The 18,563-nt window shown below is 43.9% G+C and overlaps 1 protein-coding gene across 4 annotated transcripts in view; it reads left to right on the plus strand.

Annotated features, from left to right (window-relative positions):
* SLC25A37 (solute carrier family 25 member 37) overlaps positions 1 to 18,563 on the plus strand; it is a 47,001-nt gene that overhangs the window by 15,202 nt on the left and 13,236 nt on the right. Inside the window, exon 2 of one of the 4 annotated variants that reach the window (XM_033947877.1) lies at positions 7,366 to 7,410. The exons of the other annotated variants lie outside the window; for them this stretch is intronic. Coding sequence (XP_033803768.1) covers positions 7,366 to 7,410 — 45 coding nt within the window. The remainder of the gene's footprint in view (positions 1 to 7,365; positions 7,411 to 18,563) is intronic. 4 annotated transcript variants of the gene reach the window in all.

Raw genomic sequence — 18,563 nt, forward strand, 5'->3', positions numbered from 1 at the left:
ATGTTATGATATTAGGTTTAGTGCAGTTTATCTTCTCAAGGGAAAATACGGAAGGAGTAAATTCTGATTGGCCAAAGATAATGAATGACTTAGTATAATGCTACTTTTATCTTGGAGGCAGCTGCAAAGGAAATTTTCTTGTTTAACTGCAGTAATATATGAAATGTTATAATTAGGTTGCTTTTTTATGAGCACAGTATAGATTTTCTACTCTTTTGAAAGAAAGTTGTGTAGGACCATAAATGCAGTTGCTATGTTTTATTAATGCATAATACTGTAATTTTAATCTGTTGTGTACAGTGTTTAATAGCATGTATGTGATCTTTTGGCACTAATATGGATGGTTGCCCATATGAGAGCAATTGATCTATAGGTATTAGAAAAATAACTCCTGACTTTACTGAGTTGTGATTTGCTAAGCCAGTATTATTCTAGGAGCACTAAAGATTTCCATAGTGTCTAGGATCCCTGAAACTTAAAGGAAATACTGTAGACATGACAGGAAGAGGAGAGAGAACATGACATGTAGAATATGGCTAAAATAGAGTTGCTCATCTTACATAGTAACATAGTAGATGACGGCAGATAAAGACTCGAATGGTCCATCCAGTCTGCCCAACCTGATTCAATTTAAATGTTTGTTTTTTTTTCTTCTTAGCTATTTCTGGGCGAGAATCCAAAGCTTTACCCGGTACTGTGCTTGGGTTCCAACTGCCAAAATCTCTGTTAAGACTTACTCCAGCCCATCTACACCCTCCCAGCCATTGAAGCCCTCCCCTGCCCATCCTCCTCCAAACGGCCCGCCTAAACCCACCTCTCCGGTTCCCTCGTTCTTCGTCTCTGTGGACAACACACTCATCCTTGCTGTTTTGTCTGCTCATAATCTCAGGGTCATCTTTGACTCCTCTCTCTCCTTCACTTTTCTCTTCCTTCCCCTCTGATACATCCCCCGTGCGCTCCACAACATATGGCTAAAACCTGCTGCTGCTTCTATAATATTACCAAAATTCGACTCTTCCTCTTTGAGCATACTACCAAAACACTTATCCACGCCCTCATCACCTTGTGCTTAGACTACTGCAACTCGCTACTCTCAGGCCTTCCACTTAGACATCTCGCTCCCCTCCAGTGCATCCCTCCTATTTGTGCCCTTGTCTTCAACTGCCAATTCCAGACTCCATCCCTACTGCCTTGCTGTGCCATATGCTTGAAACAAGCTGTCCGAATCCCTACAGTGGGTTCCATCTCTGGCAGTGTTCAAGGCCCATTTAAAAGCCCACCTCTTTGAGAGTACTTTCGACTCCTAACTCCTCTCACCTTGGGTTCTCCATCCCCAACGCTATATGTCATGTCTGTCCAAGTTAGATTATAAGCTCTATAAATGTCAAAATGTACAACGCTGCGTACGTCTTTCAGCACTATATAAATGATAAGTAGAAGTAGTAATAATGTTCTTTCCCATGTGCACTAACAAGTATAAGAAACCAGGTAAAAATCTGAAAAAAATCATGGAACCTCTGTGTATTGGAAATGGGTATTTAGAGGAGGAAATGAGTGTTTAGAAAAAAAGTGAAATTAGAAATGGATAGCACTTTTCAGAAGTTGGTAGTCCTGAGAAGTAAAAGATTGCATGAATAGGGAAACAAATGCACATTGGCAGGGCATTGTGGGAAAGATTCTATTTTACACTGCCTGAGTTGTTCCTAGGCTCTAGAAAGTGATTTCAAATGGTATGCCACAGCACACTAGTGTGCCACAAGAGGTGGCTAGGTGTGCCACAAACTGTTGTAGGAATATGACAATAGAAGCCTCAGTAAACGTTCCCTTGCTACAAGTATAAACTATGAAGGACCCATACAAGGCATTCAATTTTAGGGTAAGAAGAGATTGAAATGTACAATAGAGAATGACGCGGGGAGTGAGGTGATTAAATTTGCAGATGACACTAAACTGTTCAAGGTTGTTAAAACGCATGCGGATTGTGGGAAATTGCAGGCAAACCTTAGGAAATTGGAAGACTGGCAGATGAAATTTAATGTGGACAAATGCAAAGTGATGCACTTTGGGAAGAATAACCCAAATCACAGTTACCGGATGCTAGGGTCCACCTTGGGGGTTAGTGCCCAAGAAAATGATTTGGTGTCATCGTAGACAATACAATGAAACCTTCCACCCAATGTGTGGAGTGGGTGAAAGCCCGAAATAAGTGGGTCAAGACAATGGTGGTGAGCAGCGCATTCAAGTAGCTTGGATAAGAAGGGGAGGAGGGAGACTGGTTAAGGATATGGCAGAAAGCGAGGATGACAGTAGGGAAGATGGTGATCAGTAGATGGATGAGGATGGGATCAGAGGAACAGGTAGTGATTATGGAGGAGAAGAAAAGATGTGTAGTTTCCTCCTCTGTGCACCAACTGGGGCATATTTTCAGGGGTAATTGGTAGAACTGAGTACTGGTACTTTTTCCACTATCTGCTTAGAGAACCCAAACTCTTGCATACCTCAAATGCATATATGGAAATATAATATTAAAGTACTTACATACTACCCTTCACAATATCATCAAGGTGGTTTTTACATTCTGATGCTTAAGTATTTTCCCTATCTGTCCTGGTAGGCTCACAATCTACCTACCTACCTACCTTGGGCAATGCAGTCATGTCTCATATTTTTTTAAATGTTACCCCTGTATTTAGCAGTATGGCTGTAGGCTGTAATGGTTAAAGTATGTTTCCAAATAAGTTATTCATTACTTCAGAGGTCAGCAACTACCACTTACACTACGATCTTGTGACCACTATTTCAGGTTCAGAAAACTTTTAAAGGCATTTCTATACCAAGACAGGGAACCAACCCTGAAGTAACTGAAATGGTAATTGTAAAAGCCCATTTCTGAATAGTCTAATGCAGGGATCTCAAAGTCCCTCCTTGAGGGCCACAATCCAGTTGGGTTTTCAAGATTTCCCCAATGAATATGCATTGAAAGCAGTGTATGCACATAGATCTCATGCATATTCATTGGGGAAATCTTGAAAACCCGACTGGATTGTGGCCCTCAAGGAGGGACTTTGAGACCCCTGGTCTAATGCAACTCCTGGGACATAACGATGAGCCTACTGAAACTCGTAACTATGACCTAACTGTATTAATAACTATACTGATCTACCTGTACTAGAAACTCTATTGAATGTCCGTGTCAAACTGTCCATTGTAACTTCCTGGCTAACTGATCCAACCTCTTGTAATGTAACCCGACCTTGAACTGAATAGAGAAAGGAAGAATAGAAAACCTAATTAACATAACATAGTTTCAAAAACTTCAGTTACTCTTGGAATATATGAGGTGTGATTAAAAAATACAGTAAATGTTTAAATTTTTTTAAAAAAATTATTACAATAAAAGACACATGGTTATTAATCCCCTTCAGAATACTCCCCCTCGTTTTGAACACACTTATCCCATCATTCTTGCCACTTTCAGAAGCAGTTCTGGAAGTCCTCTTTCGTGAGTGTCTTTAGTGGTGGTATTAAGGCTGCCTCAATGTACTGAATTGATTCAAAATGTTTACCTTTCATTGTCATTTTGACTTTGGGGAAGAGCAAGAAGTCAAACAGTGTCAGATCCAGTGAATAAAGTGGATGAGGACACACTGTAATGTTTTTATTTCATAGAAATTGCCGTACTAGAACAATGTGTGACACAGCGTTGTCATGGTGATGGAGGATGAAACCGTTTCCCGTTTCTCAGGTTGCATTTACTCACCTCATGTTCAAATCTGTTGTTAAAATGTTTGGAATGGGAACCATAAGAGATGTTCAGATCCTTGAAAATTTCCCTAATAGTTAATTGCCTGCTTGATCAAATCATTTTGCTTACTCTTTCAACATTCTCTTGGGTTTTTGATGTTGAAGGATGTCTTGATCTCTCCTCATCTTCAACCTATTCACAATCATTATGAAATCACTCGAACCACTTGAAAAACATCTTTATGGTTACTGCGCATAATCATAAACTAATTTTAACATTTTGTGTGTTTCTTTTGCACCTTTTTGCAGTTTGAAACAAAATTTCATTTTCATGATCCATGATTTACAGCGCACATTAAAAATACACCTTTTCTCAACTGTAGCTCACAACTGACTGCACTGAAAAAGTTCAAACTTGTCACATACTGTTACTAAGGTTTGACACACTGCTTCCCATATTGAAGATCCCTGCCTTTCGGTTGGATGGCACTCGGCAGCAGTATTCACTGTATTTTTTAATCACACCTTATATACAAAGCAGAATAAACCTCTAGTCATATTAAATGAAGAAACAGCACATATTCCATGTACTATACAGTGGTGCCTCACACAACGAACTTAATTCGTTCCAGGAGCAAGTTTGTTATGCGAAAAGTTCGTTATGTGAAACGCGTTTTCCCATAACAATACATGTTAAAAAAAATAATTCGTTCTGTAGCATAAAATATGCTAAGATGACATAAAAAAAGATAAATTTTTGGTTATTATTTTTATTTAGATACATCTAAAAACATAATTGTTTTTTAAAACAACACACATTTTTTAAATTTAAAGACAGACTAAGTAGAGTCTAATTTTACAGTGAGAGGGCAGAGTCTCAGCGGCAAAAACTGGGACTTAACTGTTCATTTTTTTTTTTTTTCTACCGTGTTTCCCCGATGATAAGGCAGGGCCATCAAATAAGACAGCCCCCCCCTTTTTAGAAAAAAATGTAAAATAAGGCACCCCCCCGCAAATAAGCCACCCACCGATACCTGCGCTTACCCGAATCGGGTGGTACGGTGGGTGACTCCGTGTGGTCCCTGGCACCCCCGACACGATCGGGGCAAGAGGGAGCTCAAGCCCTCTTGCCCCCCCGACTCCCCGACACGATCGGGGCAAGAGGGAGCTCAAGCCCTCTTGCCCCCCCGACTCCCCGACACGATCGGGGCAAGAGGGAGCTCAAGCCCTCTTGCCCCCCCGACTCCCCGACACGATCGGGGCAAGAGGGAGCTCAAGCCCTCTTCCCCCCCCCGACTCCCCGACATGATCGGGGCAAGAGGGAGCTCAAGCCCTCTTGCCCCCCCGACTCCCCGACACGATCGGGGCAAAAGGGAGCCCAAGCCCTCTTGCCCCGCCGATTCCCCAACTCCCCGACAATATCGGGCCAGGAGGGAGCCCAAGTCCTCCTGGCCACGGCGACCCCCTAACCCCACCCTGCACTACATTACGGGCAGGAGGGATCCCAGGCCCTCCTGCCCTCGACGCAAACCCTCCCTCCCCCCAACGACCGCCCCCCCCCCCAAGAACCTCCGACCGCCCCCCCAGCCGACCCGCGACCCCCCTGGCCGACCCCCACGACACCCCCAACCCCCTTCCCCGTACCTTTCTGTAGTTGGCCGGACAGACGGGAGCCAAACCCGCCTGTCCGGCAGGCAGCCATCGACGGAATGAGGCCGGATTGGCCCATCCGTCCCAAAGCTCCGCCTACTGGTGGGGCCTAAGGCGCCTGGGCCAATCAGAATAGGTCCGGGAGCCTTAGGTCCCTCCTGGGGGCAGGGCCTGAGGCACATGGTCGGGTTGGGCCCATGTGCCTCAGGCCCCGCCCCCAGGAGGGATCTAAGGCTCCCGGGCCTATTCTGATTGGCCCAGGCGCCTTAGGCCCCACCAGTAGGCGGAGCTTTGGGACGGATGGGCCAATCCGGCCTCATTCCGTCGTTGGCTGCCTGCCGGACAGGCGGGTTTGGCTCCCGTCTGTCCGGCCAACTACAGAAAGGTACGGGGAAGGGGGTTGGGGGTGTCGTGGGGGTCGGCCAGGGGGGTCGCGGGTCGGCTGGGGGGGCGGTCGGAGGTTCTTGGGGGGGGCGGTCGTTGGGGGGAGGGGGGGTTTGCGTCGAGGGCAGGAGGGCCTGGGATCCCTCCTGCCCGTAATGTAGTGCAGGGTGGGGTTAGGGGGTCGCCGTGGCCAGGAGGACTTGGGCTCCCTCCTGGCCCGATATTGTGTGGGGAGTTGGGGAATCGGCGGGGCAAGAGGGCTTGGGCTCCTTTTTGCCCCGATCGTGTCGGGGAGTCGGGGGGGCAAGAGGGAACCAGGCGGAGAGAGGGCAGTTAAGCGCAGTGCCTGCGCGGAAGGATGCAGCTCGGGCGACTTCGTTGTGTGAAACGAAGTTCGTTGTACGGATCAAGACATAAAGTTCGTTGTGCGCAGCGTTCGCTGTGCGAGGCGTCCGTTATGCGAGGCACCACTGTATTTTTATTCACTTTATGACTGTAGTGCATATTTTTGACTAAAAAAACAAAACTGCCTGGTACAACTTGTGTAGTTCCATTTAAATGGTGTACAGACCTATTAATAGCTTCTATTCGTTATGGTTTTCTTCTCTTGGATGTATCTGTTTTTGGTGTACCAGAGTATGTGTGTCTTTTTTTTTTTATTATTTTTTTTAAACTTCTGTCTCTTTGACTTTTTTAGAAATGGAGAACCTTGTACCCATAAGTTTTATTGGAAGATACAGGATAGTTACATACTACACATCTTTATAAATCAGAAGTTTAAGTATTACTACTCAGGAACCTATTGGCAAATGGATAGCAAATAATGGAATTTTTGTTTTCATGTTCCAATTTACAAGACTCTTTAAGAAGTTAATTGTTGAAGCAAATGACATTTTCTTTGCATTCATTCATTATTTTTAGAACTACTACTGTACAAGTTATTTTTATTTCTTTTGGAACATAGTTGGTTAAAAAAATAAATATATATATATATATTGAGTTAGGCTATCCCAGGTCATATTTTGTTACTTGTTATTGCTTCAGGATGATGTAAATGATTTGTCAATTGTAATACTTATGTATAATTATGCATGTATGTTTTATGGAAACTTCTGAGATCCCAGGCAGTATATACATTTTTTTAAATAAATAAATAAATAAATATTGGAACTGCATAGAAACTGCATAAATGTTCACCAAATTTAATGGTTCCCTATATAAACGTATGTGCATACAGATTTTAGAGTGGAGAGTGGAATTCACATATCCAAGTCAGGACATGAGCAATTATACTGTTTTGCAAGATGCTCTGCCAAAGCTAGAGGTTCTTGTAGATGGGTACAGTAATGTACGTCAGAGGGAGCAATTTTTAGAAAGCTGCAAATGGGGGTGGAGTGGGGGAATCCACATCTTGTTTGCTTGACCCCAACCTACCTATGCTTCCGTGATACCCAAATGTATTAGGCATTCCTCAAATATGAATGGCCCCTGTTTGAAATGGCTTTAAATATGTGAGCTTCTCCAGATGTTTACATGCTGCCATTTATATGTGGGATTGCTCCTAAAATAAGGTCTTTAATGTTTCAGGGGGAACAACATCAACATGTGTCTTGTCTATTACAAGATAAACCTGTAAGTCCAGAACCTGTTGCCTTTATACAGTATCCTCCCACTGTTCTAACATGCTAAGGCATGCTCACAGAGATTTTGTAATAACAATTCTGGTATTGGGAAAGCGTATTATAGAAATGTTTTATTAGTAATAAAGATAAAATGACTCTAGTATATGGAGCTTGACAGTAGCTGGGAGATAGTCACTTGGTCTGTTAGGTAGCATATGAACTTCTTCTTAGATTAATCTATATATATTCTTGCATGCAACTTTCTAATTCACAAAGTGGGTGTTTCAAGGTCTTTAAGGCTAAATTACCATTTTAAAGACATTCTAGACCCTTTCAATTTATATGTGATAGTGCAAAATATGGTACTAGAGCAGTAGATCTCAATCAGTGTGACTAAACACACTGGTTTATCCCCAGAAAATGGGAGGTACATTCCTCCCTCCGAATCCGCTGGTTTAGTACCCGTGGATTTGGTTATTCGTGATTTATGGCCAGCAGAATCAGTCCATCCTGGACTTCCCCAGACCTTACCTGGTGGTCTAGCAGTGACGCGGGGCAGGAGCGATCTTCCTACGCTCCTGCCCCATGCAGAGCCATCATCAAAAATGGCTGCCGTGAGTTCCTGTGGTCCCAAAAATTATTCGTGAATTTTCCATATTCGCGGGCCGGCTCTGCTCCTAACCCCCATGAATATTGAGGGAGAAGTGTATATTGCAAAAAAAATTGGTGTAGACGGTAAGCCTGTGTTTCATTTAGAACAATCACCACCCCAATAATAACTGCTGTCTCCATCCCCATCTGAGCATGTTACTGGTTTGCTGTTATAAAAGTTTTTGAGTAGCAAGTTTTTCTGTTGCTTCACAGTATCTGGCAGTGGAGGGATTTTGTGCTGCTATTACCATGGTGACACCAGAATTTGATTATATATTTGTTTCCTTGTATGATGAGTGAGAAATCTGGGATTGATGGTGTTGCATACCGAAAAGAGGAAGTTGCAGCAGAGCAGAAGATTGAACTTTGAGCAGCCGCGCATGCACGGCTCTTTGAAAGTGTGCCGGTCGCCGAAAAAGAAAGCCGGCAAACTAAGGTGAGGTGGAGAGAGGAAGCTGGTTAAACGATCGAGCCGGCATGCGGGTGGGGGTTGTGGGAACCGCGTGTTCCCGGCTCACACAAGGAAGGAGGGAGTGAAAGGGAAAAAGTTTCTCTTCCTTGGAAATAGATTCTGAAGTGACCTCATCAAAGAAGACCAGCACCAAATGTACAAGAAATCCCTTAAACAATGTCAAAAGAGCCCAAAAGAGAAAACTGCTACTGCCGTGAGACTCCATTATTGAAGGAATCAACTTGAAATCACAGTTCAAGAGACAGGAAAATGTTAAATGCCTCATGGAATCCTCAGCCACAATACAAACCAAATTGTGAATGAAATCAGAGCAGACAGTAAGAATTATAAAATTGATGTCTAATGCTGAGGCATTAGAAATAATGCCTCAGCAATACAATTTTCAGAAGTTCTATTTGCTCATGGTAAGGGAGAAGAGAGACTGCTAGTGATGGTGGGGGGACTGATAGAAGATATGAAAGAAGGGTGGTAGAAAGGAACAGATGGTAAAGGAGGGAGGGAAGGGTGGTGGTGGAAAGGAATAGAACAGACATTGAAAGAGGGTAGAGAGGAACAGACCCTGAAGGGAAATGTGGAAGGCAGAGTGGGGAGAAGACGCTGGAAGGGAAGAAGACAGATGCCAGACTATGGGGGAGCGGAGGGAAGAAGATGGGTGCTAGACCAATTGTGGGAGGGGGTGAAGGGAGAGGCACAGTAACAGCAAATGGAAGACGCAGAGAGAAGACACACAGTGGATGGAAGGAATTGAATGAGAAGATGTGGAAAGCAGAAACCAGACAACAAAGGTAGAAAAAAAAATTCTATTTATTTATTTATTTATTTATTTTTTGCTTTAGGATAAAGTAGTATATTAGTTGTGTTGATAAAAATTTATAAACAAAGCCCTGCCAGCTGAACATCTCTTTCTCTAGTTCAGCAGCCAGAACTTTGATTTATAAGAAAGGAATAAGCTAAATATTGCAGTACTAAGGCTTATATGGATGCTGCAGGGACGGTGACGGGGTGGTGAATGGGATGGCAGTGGTGGTGACGGGGCGGTGAAAGGGATGGCGGTTACGGTGATGGGGCGGTGAAGGGAACGGCGGTGACGGGGCGGTGCAGAGGATGGTGGGCCGGGGACGGTGCAGTGACGGGGACAGATTTTTTCCCCATGTCATTCTCTAATTTGAATCCTAAGGCCTAAATATTCTTTTTGTCTATTTTAAAAGAATAGTTTCAAGATCCATATTTTGTCTGCCACAGACACCAATAAAGTTGAAGGTTTGGCTATCTCTATGAAATCAATGCAGGTTCCAAGTCTAAGCTCTCATGCCTTTGTGGAGAGTCCAATACTATGCTCACTGATATTGATGTATTAGCCTCCGGGATGTAATGCAATTTATTTCTTATATACCGCTAAATCCGTTATGTCGACCCTGCGGCAAACTGGTGTTCTATGGCTGACAAGAAATGACGTTGAGTGGACACTTCCAAATTGGTTTTGCAGCATTTTCAGCAAGCTGGTGCCAACTTTTTAGAACGACTAGTTACTGTTGATGAAACATGGTTGCACCGTTGTGATCCTGAGACAAAATAACAGTCCAAGCAATGGCGGCACTCAATTTCTCCAAGGCCAAGGTAATTCAAGACCCAAAAGTCAGCAGGAAAGATCATGGCCACAATGTTTTGGGATCAGGAAGGTGTTGCAATGACTGACTATCTTCCAGTTAATGCAGAATATTGCTGTAGCTTATTGTGCCAATCAAAGAAGGGCATTGAAAGAAAAAAGGAGAGGGAAACTGTGGAAAGTTCTCTTTTTGCAAGACAATGCACCTGTTCACAAGGCTGGCTAAACGATGGATGTTTTGATGCAGTTGAGGTTCCTATGTATAGACACTTCACTCTACTCACCATATGACTATTTGCTGTTTCCAAACCTTAAGAACTGTTTGAAAGGGTGATAGTTTTCAAGTGATTCGGAGGTGATTGCAGCAGCTGAGCAGTACTTCAGTGACCAGACATCAAAGTATTTACACGATGTGCCAAGTGTGCTGAACTTAGGGATGAATATGTGGTATAACTTGTAAGTTTCATGGCTCCACATCATTCCCTTCTTGGTTGGGCTGTGAACATTTTAGCACCCCCTTGCAGATGTATTTTAAAATTCCCACAGACAGAGAGCTCTGTGTAGATCTGACTTCAGAGAAAAACTTTTGGAGGAGGAAGCAGCAGACAAGGAGAGCTGCTCATCAGTTCCGCCTGCTGACAGAAAGAAAATGCATAGGGATGAGGAGAAAAGACAGATCTCTGCAGGCAGCAGTGACATTGGTCTTCCATTTTTGTTCTTTTTTTTCCCTGCTGTCACCTGCTAGCACAAATCTGTCTTGGGAGCTAACTGAATTTGTACACATGAGAGGGCCACTCCTGATCATCTAGGCCAGGGGTGTCCAACCTTTTGGCTTCCCTGGGCCGCATTGGCAAAAAAAAAAAAAAAATTTCTGGGGCCTCACAAATGCGCAAACGCTGCAGCAAAACAGAGGAGGGAGGAGGCAAGATGGTAAACACCCAGGGGCAGCAAAGGAAAACACTGCATCGCCCTCAACTGGGGCCGCACAAAATACTTCACGGGGCCGCATGCGGCCCTTGGGCCACAGATTGGACATCCCTGATCTAGGCCCTAGATACATACCTGCTTTCCCTATATTATAATCATGCCATAGACCTGGGCCAAAACACGTTCTTTTTGTTAAGATAGTTATGAGGTCTCACTGTAGGGCTGATGCAGAAAGCTAGCACAAGTTATACATGCCAAGCAGTGTAGAAAAGGGATTGTTAATTTGGGCTGAATACATGGCTGCACAGTATTTTAAATGAATACATATGAGGCTATTAAATATGCTGCAGTAATGCAGATAAGGAAACAATGGTTTTTAATGCATTTTTACCTTAAGATTTTTGTCCAGGGCAGTGTAGGCTGACCTGAGGCCCCATTTCACTAGTTTTCCTGTCAGTGCCTGAGTAGTGATTGGCTCAGGCACTGACAGGAAAGGTGACATTTTAAAATGTGTATGTTTAAAAAAATCAGCCCCAACAAACTGCCCCAACTTAAAATGCATCCCTGGGGTGTACTGTTCCTCACCCCACTCTGATCCTGACTCCAGCTCCATTCCCCCCCTCCCCAAGTTCATATTTTAAAGTAGGCAGAAGCAATGCCATCTTGAAAAATGGTGGCACCCAACCTTGTGTGATGCATTCTATGAAACACTGCTCTATAAGGATTTTGTTCTCATTTCTATGTCAGACTGACCATTTTTCAGTCTTGCACTGCTAGAGGCAGGAGTGAGTAGGCATCGCTTCTGTCTCTTTTTAGGGTATGAAGGAGGGGGAGGGAGGTGGGGTGTACTAAACCCGCAGAAAAATGTGCTTTTTGGAGTCTGGGGGAGGGAGGTCAGGGAGTTCTACCAGAGATTTTTTTGGTGGCAGGGGCCAATGCAGAGCAGCAACCCCCCTTTTTTAATGTCACCATTCCTGTCAGTGCCTGCAATTAAACTATGAAACGCAACCATTTAAAGAACAAGCAGCATCCTTATACATCACTATAAAGCATGAATTAACTAGAGAATTTGTGGTGCCTATTACATTACCACGTAAAACAGAATCTTTGTATATAGCAATACATGTATCATTACTAATTGACCTTCCCAAGTCATACCTATGGATAGAAGTGCAGCTAATGCCTGGCCGATCTCTGGTTCCATTCGACTCCTAGACCTCCCTCCTGTCTCCTTTCTGGTGCCAAGTATCCCTCACTTGATAGATTTTGCAGCTCTACCTGTGTGTCCTGGTGCTGTCTATGTCCCAGCTGTGGCATCTCCTCTTCCTGAGAATGTGGCAGAGCTTTCCTTCTAGGGAAGGGTTTTCATTGGCCTTAGTAGTTGGTATTCTGCTAGGTTCAAGGCTCAGTACCTCTAGCTTTTTGTGAGTTACACCCTTTGCAATTTTAATTCACAGAGCCCATGGTCTGCAGTTTATCATATCCATCTTGGAGGAATCCCTTTTTTTTTTGGGGGGGGAGGGGGGGAGGATTCTTTGTTTTGTTTCAAATAAACTACATATCTGTGAAATTAGATACTAGGGCAAAATCATATCTGTTGTGATGAAGTCTGCCTTCCCTGTGAATACATTCCTGCCACTTCACAATAACATATATCCTAATACATACATTCTTATCCCCAAACGTTCAATTATAATTTTTGTGATTTCTTGCTAACAGTGAAAATCATCTCTTTGCATGGTCCGTCCGTGCAGTTCTCTTTAGTTTGGGTACAGCAGTTGCTAGCTGTCCATTGAGGTTATCAAATTACACCTTGTATCAACTACTCTCTTGGGCTGACAGTTTATTTCAGCAAAATAGTCCTTACATCTTCCTAAAATCCCAGGGATTCATAGGCAAATTATAGTAATATGGTGGTACACTGTAAGTACTGTACTCATTAAAATGACAGTAGAATATTTATAATGTCATTCATAATGTCAGTACAATACAGTGAAACATTTTACAGTAGTATGTAGCGAGGAGGTGGTTGCAGTAGGGAACAGTATGTTGGTAAGCCAAAGGCACTGGGATAAATCAAAGTGGGTGGCTAGATTGAGGATGGATTGTAGAGTATATGCAGTTAATAAGGTATGTTCAGCTGGTGTCAGAGGGTGTGCAACAAGCTTGTACTGATGTTGTGTTTGTGTCTAACATTTAAGGCCTGGGAGATGAGCCAGGCTTCCACTTGCTTCCTAAGTAGAGGTGTGTCAGACAGAGCCCCACTGGGAGTGAATTAAAGAATGTAGGAGGGCTACTCCAGAGAGAACTCTGGCAGGTGTCAAATGTTAGGATTTTCTGTAGCTATAGTAAAGTCTTCATAATTAGTGAACTTATGCAATTGGGTAACTACCTTCCTACACGGGCTTAATGCTCTAGGCGTGTTATAGTGGATCATAATGAATATGAACAGGGCACAGTGGGAACAAGGAGAAGTTATAGCTTGGGGCAGTCATGCCTATCACATGCTCCTGACTATGTTGCAGTTAGCAGGAGGAGAAATCAGGAAAGACATGCAGAGGATTGCCTAGTTCCTGGAGCCTCAAAGTGCCAAGGTAAAAGGAAAAGCAGCTGGCTTACAATGCGATGCATTGTGAGTTTGTTCCCTCCTCTTTGATGCTAACCAGTTCTCTGCTTCATCCGCTTTGAGACTGGAGCTAGTATGGGCAGGAATGACGGGGCATTGCTCCTGCCCCAACTTCTGCCTATCTGCCTTGATACTAGTGTGCTGGGTTTTTCAGCAGCTTTTGGCACAGTGGATCATAATATAATGCTTACAAGACTGGCAGAAACAAGTACAGTGTTTGTAGCACAGGATTTACATAATTCAATCCTTTTGTTAGACAACAATCAGTTCTATTCGGCAACAGCACATCATTACCTTGGGCACTGAACTGTGGGGTGCCATAGGGGTCCATACTGTCTCCCATCTTATTTAATATCTACCTTAAGCCTCTGGCTGAGCTACTTTGGTCAATGGCCACAAAATTCTATATCTATGCCAATGATGTGCAACTGCTCGTACCATTGAACCAGGTCTACCCACAGCTTTGAGTAAACCGACTGCCTTTCTGACCACAACTCAGGAGTGGGCAAACAGCAACAAACTGCCTGAACCCAAGCAAAACAGAGATTGTTTGGGTTCCTAACACAAGTGAAAAAATACCCAACTTCAAAATATCTTTTGGGAAGTATGAACTCCCCCTAAAATCACAGGTCAAGAATCTCATGATACATGTTACGGCAGCTGCAAAAAAATTTCTCCATATATTGAAAAGACAGTGGTCCATGCATGATAAAATCACAACTAGACTACTGTAATGCCCTGTACATTGGTCTAATTCCGAATGCTGCAGTATGACTGATAAAAAGCTGCAAGAGACTTGATCACATCATAGCCTTCCTGCACAAACTTCACCAGCTACCAATACCATACAGGGCTAAATTTAAAATTGTTTGAAATTTTCAAAGTCCTCAGACAAAATGGGATAGAATATTTTAAAGAATAAGCTAACCCTTTACACACCTTTTGAGACCTCTGAAATCCTGTCAAAGAGCATCACTGTCTGTAACCTCATCAAAATAAATTGTATGATATGATACCTGCCAGCAAGCCTTCTGAGGAATAGCCCCCACACTCTGAAATTTACTCCCAGAAGGGCTACGTCTTAACTCCAGACTACCCCTACTTCAGGAAGCAGGTGAAAGCTGGCTATTCACCTAAGCCTTTAATACATAGGGTGACTATTCACTCATCTAAATTCACTGTAACTAAATCAGTCCCCAATGCTTAAAACTTACCATGCCTGTAACTTTAGACACTAAACCAGTTCTAACTGATTTAGCGTATAAGCATTTTAGCTTCCGGTGTACAAAATAGCTCTGCGCAGTCTTTTCCATGCCTCATAGCAGCCTCCAAGAATACTATGGAGATGTATTACAATGAACTCATTAATATTAAAATGAGCACTTTTGGGTGATGCCCAGATATTTCCAGGTTATGCACAAAATGAAGCGCCAATCTTTTAACACTCTAAAATTACCGGCAGGTTTGGAGGTGCCGGTAGCGTTGAACACAATATACACATGTGTAAAAGTGCATATCACGCACAATCGTTAAAAGTGTATACCGGCAGGTCTGGAGCTGCCGATTGCATGATAGGCGGAAGTTCAAAAAAGATGAGGTCTTGTTCCTCGCAGTGCATAGGAGACACAACCAGCTTCAGGAGTGACGCTGGTACAGACGGAGGACCTCAGCATTGATGGGGCTTCTTTGAGCCCTGATCAACAATCGGCTTCCCTCCTTCCCGGATTAGTCAGCCCCGTGCTGCAGGCAGCGGCCAGGTCTTCTGGAGAGGAAATGAAAATGCAAAGTCCTGGAGGACCCCGTGTGGTTGAAAACCTGGATGGAGATATAACAATAATCTCCAGCTTGGAGACTGAAGAAAGAAGGAAATTCGGAGAAGAGAACTTATATTATGGAGCGTTGGTGAAATCTGCCATTGTTAGTATGGAAGCTATTTGGAGGGCAATAGAAGTTATGCACTCCAACCTGAAAAAAGCTGTAGCAGTGTTGAGGAATGATTCTGATAAGATCAACTCTAAGGTGAATCTCCACAGTGAAATTCTGAAAGAGCATGGTGAGACTATTCAAAAGCATGAGCAACAGATAACAGTGGGATCTGGATAGGCCCCGTTGTCACCCTATAACCCAACTCCTTTGACACCATGATACTCCCCATACCTTTACTACAATAACACACCGACTACTTTTGATGGTAATTAGCCGCAGCTCAGTTTATTAATCATAACACAACATATTACAACTTCAATTATAACATTAATTAACATGAAATCCAAGAGCTCCTCCAAAGCTACCCCATAAAAAACATTCAGTGCCCTCGACCCCGCCAACTCAGGAAGGGTCAGAGCGGTGGGATGTCCCTCATGCCCCTTTATCCGGGTCACCTGACACACCAGGCACGGCACCCCGCCGGCCCACCGCTCATCACCTGATGAGCCCCAATGACCCAGTAGCTCGGGAGATCCGCCCCCCGAGCTACTCCCTACTACCAGAAAAAACATTGGGTGGGTGGTTGGGAGGGAAAAAACCGCCCTGGAGGACCCAAACGGTTGAGTCCTCCACTGCCTCCCCCTTAAATAACCTCGACCCCCCCCGCACGCCCTCTGCTTCCTTCTAATTAATTTAAAGATTGGCACCTGACTCACCAGCTAGCCAATCACGCTGCACCCTTATTCACACCCCCCCCCCCCCCGACCGCCCCAGCCCATGGACGACACGCAGGCTTGCCAGCCCCATGTTATCTTTCGCCAATCGACACGGGGTCTCGGGCTCCCCTTTAGTCTAGTCAAGTTAAGTATTTGCAACTAGATTTTGTTAAAGAAAGAGCTGTTATTCAGAAAAAGTTGGATTATATAGAAAATTTTCAAAGGACTTTGGAACATCCTGAAGTATCTGTAATAGATATTTATATAGCAGACTTCCATCTCAGAGCAGCAGCATATGATTAGCAAGCCATTGAACGTAGTAGTGAAGCCCTGGTAAATAACTTTACTTTTAAGACCAACTTTTTAAAATATTTAAAATTTGTGGTAGGAAATGGATGGGATACTAATGATGACATTGATGTCCGGCGGTTGGTTGTAAATTTAACCTCAACATGCCTTCAGCTACCTCGCCTTGATATAGGCAATCTCCAAAATAACCAATAGCAAAATAGACAAGTAATTGTCCTAAACATTCAATATAGCAGGTGAATTACACAGCACTAGCCATAGTAATAGTCAATGAGTAAGAATCAACCAAGGGAAACAGGAGCAAGGCAAAAGCAGTACAGGACTGGAATGAATCTAAGTACACTGGAAGAAAGAATCACAGGAAACAAGGCAAGCAAGACATGATAAACCACCAAACTGTGACCCAGAAAAGAACTGGTTCAGGGGCAGGGCAGCGCTAGCCCAAGCTCTCTGGGCTGGCCCAAGCAAGGTAAATCAGAATAGAGAAGCACCACACCTAGCCAGCTCTCTGAGAGGCCCTCCAGGAAAAGCACAAAGTTTTTATTAGTGCAAGCAGGGAGTGAGCCTCCATTCCTCAAGACTAGCCCTCTGGCATGCCTCATGCTTTTGATCTTTAAATGTGAATGTGTTGTGGATTATGAGCAGTGATGTATCGTGTCCGCTTTTTAAAAATATCCGCCTAGAAACAAGTCACATCTTTAGTATTGCATGAATGAATCCTTTGTGTGACTCTCATAGTTTTCAGGTATTATACCAGTGGTCTCAAACTCAAACCCTTTGCAGGGCCACATTTTGGATTTGTAGGTACTTGGAGGGCCGCAGAAAAAAAATAGTTAATGTCTTATTAAAAAAATGACAACTTTACACGAGGTAAAACTCATTAGTTTTTCACTTTCTGCATGTTGCACTGCTTTCAGCTGTGTATAGCTGAAATTATCAGAAGCAATTAAGGAAAGATTTATAAACTATAAAGAGTTACCTCATGCAAAAAAGTGATTTATATTGCAAAATATCAACTGCAAGAGGCAAGATTTTGGTGTAGTCCTCTAGGCTTTTTTGTAGAAGGGAGAATCAATATCCGAATTGTGCCTAGAAAACTTGTGCCTTAAGTGTCTGGTGGCCACATCCGCAACCGCCTTCAGCTTTCACCTCCTCCAGCACCAGACAACAGCCATCTTATATCAAGCAGTCAGTGCCAGGAGTGGTGCCTAATTTTGCGAGAGTTCATGAAATTACGTACACATGCACAAGCTGCACTGCCTCCAATGGTTACCTGACATTCTGGAATGTTGTCCGCCTCACGCTGTAACCTCACGCAAGCGCTTTCCTGCGTCTGTACGCGATTGTCCTCTTTACTCCACCTCACAATCGCATACAGATGCAGGAAAGCGCTTGTGTGAGGTTACGGCAGTGAGGAGGGTAATATTCCAGAACAATGGTAACATAAGGAGGGCCTCAAAAGAGTACCTGGCGGGCCGCATGTGGCCCCCGGGCCGCGAGTTTGAGACCACTGTATTATACGGTTGCATTTAATGTGGCATTGCACTCTATAATACAGTTCCACATGTGAAGTAAACCTTCCATTCTAACCCTGTCTCGTCCCCATCCCCCCCTCCTCCAGGCCGGTCTGGTCTCTCCCTCCAACCTACTCCAGTGCCCCACCCCCTTCCCGTGAGATCAGACATACCTGTGGACCTCACAGAACAGCAGTAGCGGTGGCAGCTGGGCTACAGAGGCAGGGCTGTGAATGAGCTGCTTGTGGCCGACCTCACCAGGGCCTTCCCTTTGCTGCATCACTTCACTTTCTGTAGACAGATGATGTGGCAGAGGGAGGGCTGGCTGCTGCCACTACTGCTGTTCTGGGAAGCCTACAGGTATGTCTGATCTCACAGGGGTGGGGGGATCATTTGGTCAGACAGAGGCTAGACCT

This window comes from Geotrypetes seraphini, chromosome 6 (assembly GCF_902459505.1).
Source record: "Geotrypetes seraphini chromosome 6, aGeoSer1.1, whole genome shotgun sequence".
NCBI classification, from domain to species: domain Eukaryota; kingdom Metazoa; phylum Chordata; class Amphibia; order Gymnophiona; family Dermophiidae; genus Geotrypetes; species Geotrypetes seraphini.